The 14,807-nt window shown below is 32.0% G+C and overlaps 1 protein-coding gene across 10 annotated transcripts in view; it reads right to left on the bottom strand.

The window, feature by feature from the left end:
* The window catches only part of METTL25 (methyltransferase like 25), a 126,066-nt gene that overhangs the window by 65,260 nt on the left and 45,999 nt on the right, over nt 1-14,807 (bottom strand). For 7 of the 10 annotated variants that reach the window (XR_007717793.1, XM_050749252.1, XM_050749249.1 and 4 more), the window contains exons 4-5: nt 8,407-9,006; nt 5,066-5,213 (exon numbers count right to left, since the gene is read on the bottom strand). Coding sequence is in view for 8 of the 10 variants with exons in the window: in XM_050749252.1 (XP_050605209.1) it covers nt 5,066-5,213; nt 8,407-9,006 (748 nt within the window). In the remaining 2 variants the exon portion in view is untranslated. Of the gene's footprint in view, nt 1-321; nt 377-5,065; nt 5,214-8,406; nt 9,007-14,807 lie in introns of all 10 variants that reach the window. The other 3 variants (XR_007717794.1, XM_050749255.1, XM_050749254.1) reach the window with 1 other exon arrangement.

The following is a 14,807-nucleotide window of genomic DNA, read 5'->3' as shown; positions in this document are numbered from 1 at the left end:
AGAATTCTTCATGTCTTCTTATATAATCATAATACATACCTTGTTTTCAACCATGCTGTTCATCAGAATTACCTATAGAACTTCTTAATCATAGTTATATTCAAGTCCTATGCCTAGAGATTATTATTCAGATGTTAAGAGGCAGGCCTAGGCATCTATACACTAAAAGTGTCAAATTCGACTCGGCAAGGCAGCTAGAATTGAGAAATACTGTTATAAAAATTTCATGGGATGGTTCACATCTTCTCTGTTTTACTACAGCAAAGATACAGTGAGAAAAATGGAGATGGAGTGTTGGAAAGAGAAAAGGGAGTATGTTACCTTTGCCATCTGGTTTTTGAGATGAGAAAGTGTTTCAGTCCAAGGCTAGGCAAAACTGTAATATAAACCAAGTTTACTTTCATTATTCCTATCACTTTTTTTTCCACATTTTTCTCTTATCTCTTGGCTTTCCAACTGTTTTCTTGACCTCCAAAGTATTTGAGGGTACTCACGTTGCATACATCCCCACCCATTTCATCATATCACTCAGTCCTGTTTCCTCCTGCTTATTCTTTGCTTTCCCGACAAGCAAAACTCCCAATCATCTATTCATTCAAGTATGCATCAGGAAATTAAGTAACATTAAGATATTACTATTACCTTTCCCTACTGAAGCCTAGCATTGTTTGCCTTATCATATCAATGATTCTTAATGGGTAAGATATTTTTGACAGGAAGGCCTTTCCAGTTTACTATCCCTATAGAGTGGGAAATTCAGAGTTTAGAGCTGCTGGTCACAGTTCTCACAAACCTTTCCAACACTTTTTCTTATTTAAATCCTGTGGCCTAAATGTCCTGCAAACCCACAGTGAACAACAGCAACTTCAGAAGAGAAGACAAAACTGCCTTTACCCAGGCAGGATACAAGACTAATGCTTGAGAATCTGTTACCTGAGAGGCTTCCATTTCTAGTGTGCAAAAATGTGGAGGTATTCTCTTCAACTAATTTTCTTAGAAAACTCAAAGATGATTTTATGAATGACCAAGTACTAAAGAAAGAAACTAAGAGATCAAGAAGAGACTTTGGGAAAATAGATTAGGGAGTAATCTTAAATGTGAAAGGAGGTCAATAAAAATCATGCCTTTTTGCTGACTGAAATGGACATTAGGATTATTATTATAATTGCTTCTATGAAAAACATGAACAAGAATAAGACGTGGGAAAGACAATTACAATGAGAAAGAGTGACTATGAAGTCAAAGAGGAAAAAAAACTTGATTTTAAACATCTATCACTGCATGCCTTTGTTTATTCTGCCTGCAATACCCTTCTTACTTCCTTGTCTGATTAACTTCTACTGAATCTTTCAAGACACAGCGGGTGTCACTACACGGGAACATACCCTCAACCCCTCACAGACAGAGTTACATGCTACTCTGCTGTAAGATAACAGATGTAATACAGTAGTTGTCTTATGGCAGCTATTATACTATTTTGAAACTAATGTTTGATGATAAAGAAAATAAAGATGAACACTAGTGCCATATTTTACATTCTCTAAACTCTACATTGAACTGCTCAACAGTTCACTAAATTTTGGTTTATTAAAAGAAGAATACCACTGCCTTAAGCAAGTATTAACTATTTAGTACTGAATAAATAAAATACAATATATTAAATACCTTGCAAAATGAAAAAGACTAAAGCAACATTCTCTGTGCTGATATAGAAAGACTATCAAAAATACATTATGTGAAAAGAGGTGATGAACAGTTTCTACATTTGCTTGCCCACAATAGATAAGAATATAGAATGTGTATATGTAATTTTTTTTCTTTTCTGGAAAGATACATAAAAAAACAATATAGGTATGGGGACTTACTTTGTATTTTCTTTTCCTATGTAATTTTGAATTTTCTATTCTAAATGGTTTTTACAAAAAAAGAATGTTTTTTAAAAATTACTAATAAGGATTATCTGGTTGCTAGGATTGAGGGCTTTTTAAAGAAATTATTTAAGGGTGAAGATGATGTCTCATTTTTGTATCTCTACCCCTAAGCACAGAGTGGAACACAGTTGGCACTGATGATATTGAACTGAACTCTGCTTGTCATCTATTTTTCCTATCTCTTTCCATAACTATTGACTTTTTATGAGCCTCTCCCCCATTTCCCATTATTTTACATAAAGTACCAAGTACAGTGCCTTGAAAAATAGTAGTTGCTCAATAAATGTTTGTTCAGTGCAATCACATACTCTCTGAGGTGTGTAAAACTCAGCTGCCAAGGCAGGAAAGCAGTGATTTTTTTTTCTATTCCTAGTTACTTGATTTTAACACACATTACACAAACATTCATCTATTCAATCATGTTTGAGTGAATGTGCTTAGTACTGAAGATACAAAAGTGAATGGAATCTGTGCCGCTCAAGACTAATCAATCTACCAATTTTTTATTTGCAGGAAAGAAATGGCAATGACAATATGTGGATACACAATCTTGCTTCTGTCTTCCTTTAGGTTTTTCAAAGCCCTCTCTAACATGCCCTATTCAAATTCATTTTAGTTAGAATACATGACCAATGAATATTTGCTAACAGTTTAAAGCAACAATCTATTAGAAAAAGTACTGGAAAAACGATTTAAAATGGATGACCAAGGAGTAACTAAATTTCTTTTTTCAATCCTGGCAAGTAACTTCTGCTACTTTTTTTAAGTACGAGATTGAAGAATCAAACATTAGATAAAAAAGGCACTAATGACACCTTCTGGTTACCAAAAAATAATCAAAGTCACCTAAATCTGAATCTATTTACGTATTTTACAAAAAGCAGACAAAAGAGAGATAAAATTGCTCACAATCCACGGCAACACAACAAATTTTAATTTAAATATGTTAGGAAAGACACTCTCCTAAACCAGCGGAATGAGCTCCGGGGATCACTCCGGAGAAAGAGTAAGGTGCAACTGTGCAGAAAAGAGTGTGTGAGAGAGTAGAGTATGCTGCCAAAAAAGACAGGATCCATCTTTGGTGGGAAAATCCTGAGACTTCACAGTACAGAGCGATGGCTGCTAAGGTCCAGACCAGAGATGAGAGTCTTAAAAAAGTACTGTGAAGAGCAGAGGGAGGCCCCTTGGAATGGGAAGGCATCCTTGGGGGCAATGATGATGAAGTGAAAGAAGGAAGCAGGCAACTGAAATTAAAGATCTTAAAATGTAGGTAAGGATAGTGACTCTAATTTTCTTTTTTTTTTTTTTTTTTTTTTTTTTTTCTTTTTGAGATGGAGTTTTGCTCTTGTTGCCCAGGCTGTAGTGCAATGGCTCCATCTCGGCTCACTGCAACCTCTGCCTCCTGGGTTAAAGAGATTCTCCTGCCTCAGCCTCCAGGGTAGCTGTGATTATAGGCACCCACCACCACGGCCAGCTAATGTTTTTGTATTTTTAGTAGAAATGGAGTTTCACCATGTTGGCCAGGCCGGTCTTGAACTCCTGACCTCAAGTGGTCTGCCTGCCTCGGCCTCCCAAATTGCTGGGATTAGTGTCTCTAAATTTAATGACACACCAAGTGTCTACACCTGTCCCCAAATTGAGCCATTTATTAATGGAATTTCATTGTACCTACAGAACAGGAAACTCTTGAACTAACAACCAAATAATAAACCCCAAAAGTAAGCACTTACCTACATAAATCTTACCCTATTGCCAATTAAGGAAAATATTATACATGTAATATTTAAAAAGCTGTAGAACTGTGATTGCATTAAAGTATTTTTTCATTTATTTCAGAAAAGATACATAAAAATTCTATAACATAATGTAAATACATAGGCATATAGTTTAGTAGGAATAGTTTTCTTTTTTTTCTATTTTTAAGTTTATTTTTTACCCTAATTTTTGGTCTTGAAAATTAGAAAAAAATGAGTTGGTAATAATAGCCTGACAATCATATACTCTCCATCTAAATTAAACTAGTGCTAAATTTTTGCCAATTTGCTTTCTTTCATTCTATCTCTATATATTCATAATTTCACTATTTCATACTTTTCCTAAAATAAAAATTTCAAAACACTGACATAAAATAATTATAATTTGATTAACTCTATTTCATAAAAATTTTTGCCAATTCTAAACATGGCTTCTGTTTCACCTTGTCACATTTCAATAAAATTAAACAATTACAATGTTTACCTCCTGGGCATGACTAAATAAGAAATAATTAAAATACATTAATCTGGGTTTTAAAACGAAGAAAAGATCAACCAATACCATCTTAATGCGCACAAAAGTTGGTAACCTAAAAATTCCCGATCTAAAACTCTTAGCTAGGACACAGATAAAGATACCATCAAACTAACATAAAAACGAACTGCTAATATTAGTATACTAAATAGCCATCTAATCTGAACCAGCAGTTTTGAAATCATACCTTACAAAATCTTATGGAAAGATTTAACATGCAAAATGGAGCAAACAGAGGTATTTCAGGAGCTGCTCTGAATGAATACATGGGGTGCTTCAAATCTTGCAAACCTACTCCATACTTTGCTCATCAGGTACCTTCTAAGTACAAGTAGCATAGTTTGACTACTATTATTTTAATGCAATCACACAGTTTTACAGTTTTCTAAAATTTTGGTATGCTGACTCTTCAAAACAGAGTAAAGAACTTTTTCTTTTTTAAATATCAGTATTCCTTCAGAAATGAAAAAGGCTTTGGAAACAAAAGCAAACTTTGAAATTCAATATTCATAACAAAATAACTCAGTTTTACTATCTCAATAAATGTATACTTCACAAATATTTTGAAACAGAAGTTCTCTAAAATATGTATCACAAAAAATTTTCAAATATTTTCAAAGGCTTCAGCACTCATTAAGCCCATTTTATGACCAGATAAACTATAACAAATATACAGGTGGTGATGCATTAAATTTCAATAACACTGTAACACTAAAAGTGCAAGAAAGTCAGATGTTATCTTAAATGCTGATCTAAATCACGGTAATGATGAAAAAATGGGGAGAAATAGAAAACAGTCATTATGCTCAAATGAATACAAATTGTGATACATAGGGAACTTGTACCTTTATGCTGGTTTTCAAATTCTTCAGATAAGAGGTGGTAGCAACAACCCACACTGCAAACTCCCTTGATTTCAGACTTGGAGGTAAATATTCTCAAAGTATTTGGAGCCAGATCACCGCAAGTGTGTAGACCTACCATCAAACAATCCTTTAAAAACACAAGAAGAAAAATAAAATTTGATAATTGAAAAGAGGGTTGTTCAAACTTTTTATTTATTTTATTTTTACATATGGGATCTTGCAATGCTGCCCAGGCTGCACTGTGGTGGCTATTCACAGGCATGAATATCACGTGCTACTGACTCAAATTACTGGCCTCAAATGATCCTCCTGCTTCAGCCTCCCAAGTAGCTGGGACTACAAGCACATTGTACTGCCCCCAGCATGAGGTGAAGATTTTAAATGTCCATTAAAATATGTAAATGTGTTAATAATTATCAAATTCTACCTAGAAAGTATTCCATGTTTTTATTTTCATAACTAATTATTTCTTTACAGGCAAAATAACTATGATCTCTTTTCACAACTTTTTTTTTTCAGGATTTTGCTTATTTATCTGTTTATATTTTCTCTCATTTTACAACTAATATTTGTTTAACAACTAGACAAAGCAAAAATTGGACTAATCAAATGTAACATGTATTACTAGACGAAATCTGTGCTTTGTTATATATTTACGTCACACTTTGACCATAATATTAATTTTCTAAATTAATTTCACTTCTCAGATTGCCCATCAAAACCTTATAAAATATTGTTATAAAAAATAAAGAACTGTTGTAAACTTGGTATTTCTACTTTAACAACAAAAAGCTTAGTTTATGTACCGCATCAAGTATGACAATATAAAATTTAATTAAAAATTTTTTTTCCAAATTTTATAACATATATTGTATTTAAAATTCTCCTATGAAATATTTATTCTAATTATCCAAAGCCTAATTTAAATGTATACACACACATACACAATGGGTACAAATGTATACATGCACAGAATCTTGTTCAATATAACAATCATTTTGAGGTTGAATTTACTAATAATACCTTTCTGTCTTTGACATGACTCATAAAAATTTAGTTAAAGTAGTACTAAAAAGATACTTGTACAGAAAAAAAATTTTATACAGAAAACCTGCACCCTATTAGAATCACATACTTATACCATTTGGAACTAAAAAATTTCTAATATTAACCTCTCAGTTTTCCAGATGACACTCTTAAACCCTGATAATGTAAAGGTCATGTTTTAGTGTAAATCTGTGAATACAGATATATTAATTTCTAGTTTTTTTAAATTAAAGCATCATGTCTCTCAAAGTGTTCTCTAAAGTTATTACTCATCAGCTAATTTTAGTTGGTACTTTACAATACCAACTAAAATTTATTTTAAAGCTGTAAATTAATTAAAGATACATGTGTTTACTTAAGGGATGTTAAAGAAAGAGTTATTAATGAACTAATTACATAAGCTGTAGTACAGTCATTAAGAGCACAGTCTTGGGAAACAGTCTGTTTAAATTCAAGTTCTATCACAGTGTGATTTGGAAAGCATTCAGTTTCCTCAACTGTAAGATGGAGATAATAACAGTTCTTCATCTCAATGGGTTCTTTCAAAACTTAAGTAAACTAATCCCTGTAAATGACTTAGTACACTACCATATAATAAAATTCAGAAAACATTGTCCATTTTTATCATTACAATTTACTTTAAATTACAAATTCAAAATAACATAAGCATTAATTTGTGTCTCAAGTACATTTTTATAACTATCGTCAGCATATAATTGTTTCACTAAAATTTTTAAAAATTTCACTGAAATGTTATTTTAGCCTATGTCCTAGACATAAAAGAGAGCTGTAATCAAACTTACTAAAGAAAAAAATTATGCCTGTAAGTCGTTTTGAGCTGATAGAACACTCAGTTTCTTCAGGCAATATCCATTTCAAAGCAAAGTTTTTAGAAGATTATACAGCTACTCTGCTTTTCTTGATGATTAGTTTAGATAGGTTTTATTTAGAGATTATGATGTCATCAGTAAAATTAATTCAGACAAGAAAGATTTATCACTAATTAAGGGTAGAGTAACAAAGCTACAAATTTCTCTCTTTAAGCTTAATTTAGCTCTCACTAAAGAAAATACAAGAACATTTAACCTCATTCTTTATTGTATTTATCATACAGGATTAGTTAATATTAGCAAGTAGCAGCTAGGAGACAAAAATATGCAATCACCGTATTATCCTACCAGTAAAATATTTAAGTATTGTGAGAGGGTGAGGAGAATAGAGGGTGGTAGTTAATTATGTTATTAAATTGTGATTTGCTACAGGATCCAAGAACATTCTTCCTGTATATCTTATTTTAGATGGTTCTTACAAGAGTTTGTATATAGTTTTCATTATATATTTTCAGAAAGATTTTGAGAAAATTAGAAGGTGACAAAATGTACTAGAAATTTACATTTTTTAAGTTAAACCAAAGTAATTGGGATTGTTTAACCCTAAGAGAAAGTCTAAAATAGCTTAATTACTAATTTCATGTATAAGAAAAAGAATTAATGAAGGTACACTAGATTTCCTTAAATCCAAAAATATCTGGGAAAAAGAAAAATTTCCCATTGAAAAAACAGTAAAACAATGGTCAGCTATCAAACAAGGATTTAAATTCATAAAGAACTCTAGTATCTTTTAGTTACACATTTCTTTGGGGAAAAATTTCTATAAAAAAAAAATTACAAGGGTAATACAACTCCAAAAGCTACCTTTTTTTTTTTTTTCTTTTTTGAGACAATGAGTTAGGCCAAACGATTTCTAGAATCTCCTCTGTAATACTGTTTTAACATGCAACATTGCCTTTGTTTAAGATCTGCTGTCTTTCAATTACACAAATTGACATACTCGTAATTTAGAAAAAGTTCAAGCTTTGAAGAACACTTGGAAGCTACTGTTGCTCAAGGAAATTCCATATTGGCAAGTGCAACATTGAACATTACTTTGTTCTAGATGCCCCTTTACTTCAAATTTAAGTTAAAATTTAATTACTTGTTTAGAATTTTAACAATTCCTAAATGGTACAATGAGAACTTAGTTTACTTACTAGTTTTGGGCTAGGACTTCTATTTGATTTAAGAGGTTCGAAATGAGTGGAGGATACTCTATTCTGAATAGGCTCATGGCAGATTTTGATGGGTGTGGGAATAACGAAAGCCTACTTATGCTTTTATTTTCTTGGTCTGTTAGATTAATGTGATCAAGTAAGATATGTATGTTAAGTAAGCTACTATTAAAATTGAATACAATGTTTTTGTATATCAAATTAAATAATTCAAAAGTAAAGTCACCTCCAAATCTTTAATAATGTCATGGAGTTCTGAATCAGCAGTGATAAAAGAGGTTAAAGGTGAATACACATTTGATTCACTTGACTTTGATGTCATTTTTCTTCTCTCTTTATTGGCTTCAGATGTTTCTCTGTTGGGTATTTGCTGTGAAGAAGTAGGCTCTACGGCATTAATAGACAAAAGGTTTATAAGAGAAAAGGAATTTTCAAAACACAAATTTTCTTCTTGATGTGGTTGAGAATGAAGGGTTTGCATTTGGTTTCTGATATTTGAAATTACAGAGCCAGAAAAATCAGGCGAAATGTCTGAGGTAGACATCTTTTCTTGATTTGTAAGACTGCTGTTAAACGCTTCCTCAATATCAGCTTTATTTTTAACTTCTTTTTGCACTTTCCTTTCTTTTGCCATTTTTAATGCTAGTCCATTGACATCTAATCTTGACTGAGCATGACAGAGTTTCCAATGTTTCTTCAGTTTTCTGTTTCTCTCCTCAGCTCCATGAGTATTAGTATTTGAGGAATCAATTCCATAAACTTTAAAGCCATACTTCAAGGACAAAAAGGAACTTAGATAGCCTTTACCGGAACCCAAGTCAATCACCTAAAGTTAGAAAAAAAGAATAAATTAAAGAATTTTAGGCAAACGGTAATAGAAATGATTTTAGATTTTTTAAACAAATGAGTTATGTAACTTAAATATTACTTTAAATTTTATTTGTTTTATTCCTATGAAAAACCAACCACTCATCATTTTTATTCAACATTTTACTGGAGGTTATAGCTAGTATAATAAGTCAAGGAAAAGAAGCAAAAGAAATAAATAATATAAGGGAAAAAATAAAACTGTCTTTTTTTATACATAGATGACAAAATCATGTCTGCAGAATATCTTAAAGAATATACAAAAAGCTAACAGAATAGTAAGTGAATTTAGCAATGTGTCAGGGAACAAAGTCAACAGAATTAACAATGAATCATCAGAACATATATAATATTGTAGCAAAAAACAATTAGGAGTCAAGCTTGGTGGCTCAAACCTATAATCCCAGCACTTAGGGAGGCTGAGGAAGGAGGACTGCTTGAGGCCAAGCATTTGAGACTGCCCTGGCCAATATAGCAAGATCCTGTCTCTATAAAAAAAATAATAAAAACTAGGAAGTAAAATTTTAAAACAATTAAAATAGTATAAAAATAGAATATATAGGAAAAAATTTAACAAAGGATGTACAAAACCTATACACTGAAAACTATAAAACATTGCATAAAAATCTAAAAAATTGATATAAAGAGATATACCATGTTCATGAAATGGCAGACTCAGTACTAAGATGGCAATTTTTTCTTCACATTTCAACACAATCCTGATTGAAATCCTAGCTAAGCTTTGTAAAGAAATTGATAAGTAGATACTATAATTTATAAAGTAAGGCAAAAATGCCTAGAATAATGAAAACAATTTTGAAAAAGAATAAGGTTGAAGAATTTTACTAATTCAAAAATATAAAACTAAATCAGTGTAGTATAGCTACAGCTGGTATAAAATTAGACACACAAATCAATGGAAAAATGGAAAGAAACAGCTGATATACAAATAGAAATATAAATCAATGAGAAAAACACAGTACAGAAATAGATCCACACTTATATGATCAACTGATTTTTGACAAAGTACCCAAGATAATTTAATGAAGAAGATAGGTTTTCCAACAAATGGTGCTGGTATAACTGGATGTTGATATAAAAAAAAGAAACAAAATTTGCCTGCTATAAACCAAACACAAAAGCTAATTAAAGGTAGATCACAGATCTAAATATAATTGAAAAAAATGTCATCTTATGGAATAAAGCATGAGAAAAATTGTGACATTTGGATAGGCAAACATTTATTACGTAGGACATAAAAATCAGGAATAACAGAAGAATTTTAAAAATGGACTTTATTAATATGAAAACTTCTATTCAAAAAGATAAAAATGAAAAGAAATACTTGTAAAACCTTCATCTGAGAAAGGACATATCTAGAATAAAGAACTCTTACAACTCAGTAAGAAGACAAGCAACCCAGTTAGAAAACAGGCAAAATATTCAAACGTACACGTCACAAAACAAGATATACACATTGCCAATGTGAAAAGATGACTAATATCACTAGAGAAATACAAACAACCACCACAGTGAGATACACGCAGATGTAAAATGGTATGGCCACTTTCGAAAATATTGAGTTTACCATAAAGTTAAATACACACTTTACATATGACCCATCCATCTCACTCCGATTTATCCAAGAGAAATGAAAACATGTCCACACAAAGGCTTATATGTGAATATTCAGAGAAGTCTTACTCACAGAAGGAAAAAAACAGAAACAACTCAAATGTCCATCAACTGGTAAATAAAAAAAAAAATAGCATATCTGGACTATAGCATATGGCATACTACTCAGCAATAAAATGGAACAAGGCATTAATACACAAAAAGATATCAATAGCTCTCAAATGCTATGTGCTGAGTGGAAGAACTGAAATGAAAAGTCTACATACTATGATTCCATTTGTACAATGTTCTAGAAAAGTCAAGATTAAAAGTAGATCAGTGATTCTCTGAGAATGAAAGAGAAAATATCCTACAAAAGCACACAAGAAAAGTTTTTAGGAGGATAGGAATATTCTTAATTATGCTAGTGGTTACATTAACTGTTACAATTACCAAAATTTATCAAAGCTAGAGTTGGTGAATATCTAAATTACAAATTCAATAAAACAAAAATAAGAATAAAAAGTTACAAACATTATTATTGCCATGCCACTTCATAAAATAAATGGAGAATTATAGAAATACTACCATAACAAATCATTACCTACTCTTATACATATCTTTAATTCCTAAAGTCAATGAAATCCTGACATAAGTACGAGTCACTTAAGGAAACATTCCTATACTTACAGTAATGCATATCCTTAATTAAATCCTCAAAATGTTTCAAGGTCTTACAATGAGACCAGTTCATAGGAAAAATTCTAGTAAATAATGTCTCATAAATACAAAATAAACTTAGTAATAATTCCCTATACTTCCATTTTATGTTATTATTCTAGGATAGGTATTGCAGGGAAACACAGAAGAATTATATACAGTCATGCATCACTTAATGATGGGAATATGTTCTGAGAAATATATTAAAAAATTCTGTTGTTGTGCAAACATCTTTGAGTGTACTTATGCAAACCTACATGGTACAGCCTACTATACAACTAGCCTAAAAACCTGTATAGCATACTACTGTACTGAATACATAACAAAATAAGTACTTGTGTATCTAAGCATATAAAAGGTACAATAAAAATACAATATTATATGTTATGGCACTACCATCTTATATGTGGTCTGTTGTTGACTGAAATGTCCTTATGCAGCATACAACTGTAAATTCTTGACTTTGAGAAACTACAGTCTAACTGCAGATACCATATCATACTCTTGCAAGGGTTATATAGTAGAAACTCTATTATTTAATTAGTTTTGTCTTCAAACTATCTGATCAGAATCGGAAAATCCCCACCATCCTCATCTCCTGCCCCTTCCCCACAACAGACTTCCCTGCTAGATGATATGCCATACATCATAGGTTTGAAGACAGAGTAGCCTCTAGTCCCGTATCTGGTGGGAGGGATCTTCTGAATCTCCCAACATTGTTTAGGAGACTTTCCCATAAAAACATTGTTACAGGTAGTGGTTAAATCTTGTAATAACATTGGTATGGTACTATACTTTAGATAGAAAAGATACATTTTGGTGACAGACCTAGAGATCTAACTACCATTCCAACTAATGACTCTCAAATTTGTAACTCTAGTTTGGAATTCTTCCATTAACTGATACTCATATATCTAACAGCAAACCTAACATTTTCATTTCAATAGATGCTTAATAAGCAACTAAAATTTAATATGCTTGAAACTGAGCTTTTGATATTCTTTTTAAACCTGCCCCTCCTAAAATTTCCTCCATCACAGTAAGTGATATCTACATACCTCCAGGTAGAGAACAGGACTCCTGTCTCTCATAAGCTACATCTGAACTGTGAGCAAATTCATGATCTCATCACTTCCCAGAGCTACTTCATACCAACTCCATCCTGAGTCTGATGAACTGCAATGGCTTTCTCAGTGATCTCTCTGCTCTCACCTTTCCCCTATCACTGCATTTTCAACAGAGAAAAACAAAGTCCAATCATATCACTACTCTTAGCAAATCCCTCATTGCTTCTTTGGCTTTATCTCATACTCTTAACTCCTATGGTTGCTGAGTCTTTTTGCTTCAACTCTGGAAGCTCCTGCTCGGATAGGAGCTAATTTTGCAAAGTAACCAGCTTGAATGTCCACAAAGACTTTGGTAAAGAAAAGAGGCAAATATAGTGGAAATATGTGTTTCGTAATACAACTCAACAGAGTAGAAAGAATGATTCAGTGGCTACAATGGCTTCCAATCTCATTCAGGATAAAAAACCCAAATTATCACAATGACTTCCAAGACACTGCAACTTAATGTCCTGTCCTCTTCCACCACAACCTCAGCTCCTACTACTTTCTGCTTGTTCAATCCAACTTCCTGGATGTTTCAGAAACAAAGTAGGCATGTTCAGGGCCACTGAACCTGTTGTTCCCTCTCTAAGAAAAATTATTCCTCTAGATCATCTAATGGATAGCTTACCTACTGAAGAATTTAACTCTATTACCGTCACAATAAGGTCTTACTTGTCCTTCCCCTCTGTATCAAAAACTTTATCCCCAGATAAGCTCCTCCCTTTTGTTTTAAGTTTTCTTCTTTAAAATGTATCAACATACACATTAAAATACACTTATAACCATTTTATTGTCAATCTCTCCTAATTAGAACATAAATGCCACCAGGGCAAAAGTATTTCTTGTTTGTTTTGTTCACTGATGCACCCTCAGTATAGAAAATAATGCCTGGAACATGATTAAGAGCTAAGAAATATTTGCTAAATGAATGAATGCATGCAAGTATGAATGAGTGAACATGTTTTAGAAATAAAAATTAAGAAGCTTTGGTAATGTGAATGAGAGAGACAAAGGTGTTCAGCATGTAGACAGCAATATGGTTGAGATAAAAATGATATTTTTTCTTGTTTAATTTTCTGTGGTCACCAATAAGGTTATGTATTTCAGAATCTGGGTTTCTACTTACCTCATGAAATTTGTATTTACTAAATCTACATTTTAAAAATAATAATAGTTGGGGACTTCAACACTTCTGTTCAGTATTGGACAGATCATCCAGACAGAAAGTCAGCAAAGAAACAGCAGACATAATCTGCATTATGGACCAAATGGATGTAACAGACATTTGCAGAACATTTTACTCAACAGCTGCATGCTGTTCTTCTCAGCACATAGACCATTCCCAAAGATAGACCATATGTTAAGACACAAAATAGGTCTCAAAAATTGAAATTATATCAAATATCAATAACAACAGAAACTTTGAAGAGTATAAAAACACATGGAAATGAAACAACATGCCCCTGAATGACCGATGTGTCAATGAAGAAGTTACAATACAAATTTTTAAATGTATTGAAACTAATAAAAATGGAAACACAACATACCAAAACCCATGGGATACAGCAAAAGTACTAATAAGAGAGAAGTTGACAGCATTAAATGCATGTAAAGTAGAAAATGTTCAAATAAACATCCTAACAATATATCTTAAAAAAAAACTAGAAAAGCAAGAGCAAACCAAACCTAAAATTAACAGAGGAATAGAAATAAAGAAACCCACATCTAGCATCATACTGATTAGAGAAAAAGTGAAAGCCTTTCCACCAAGATCTGGAACAGGACAAGAACGCCCACATTCACCGTTTCTAATCAACATAGTATGGGAGGTCCTAGCCAGAGCAATTAGGCAAGAGAAATATATAAAGGGCATCCAAATTTGAAAGGAAAAAGTCAAATGATCTTTGTTTTCAGATGATATTATCTTATACCTAGAAAAACTGAAAGACTCCTTCAAAAAACTATTAGAACTGATAAAGAAATTCAGTAAAGTTGTAGGAGACAAAAATCAATAACAAAAACTAGTAGAATTTCTATATGACAACAGAGAACAATCTGAGATGGAAAACAGGAAAGTAATCTCATTTACAATATCTACAAAATAATATCCCTAGGAATAAATGCCACCAAAGAAGTTAAAGATCTCAACAGTGAAAATTACAAAACACTGATGAAATAAATTGATGAGGACACTACAAAAGGGAGAGATATTTCATATTCATATATTAGAAGAATCAATATTGTTAAAATGTGCATACTACCCAAAGAAATCTAGAGATTCAATGCAATTCCTATTATAACATCAATGACATTCTGC

Source organism: Macaca thibetana, chromosome 11 (genome assembly GCF_024542745.1).
Source record: "Macaca thibetana thibetana isolate TM-01 chromosome 11, ASM2454274v1, whole genome shotgun sequence".
Lineage (NCBI taxonomy): Eukaryota > Metazoa > Chordata > Mammalia > Primates > Cercopithecidae > Macaca > Macaca thibetana.
This window is presented reverse-complemented; position numbering and strand designations above follow the sequence as displayed.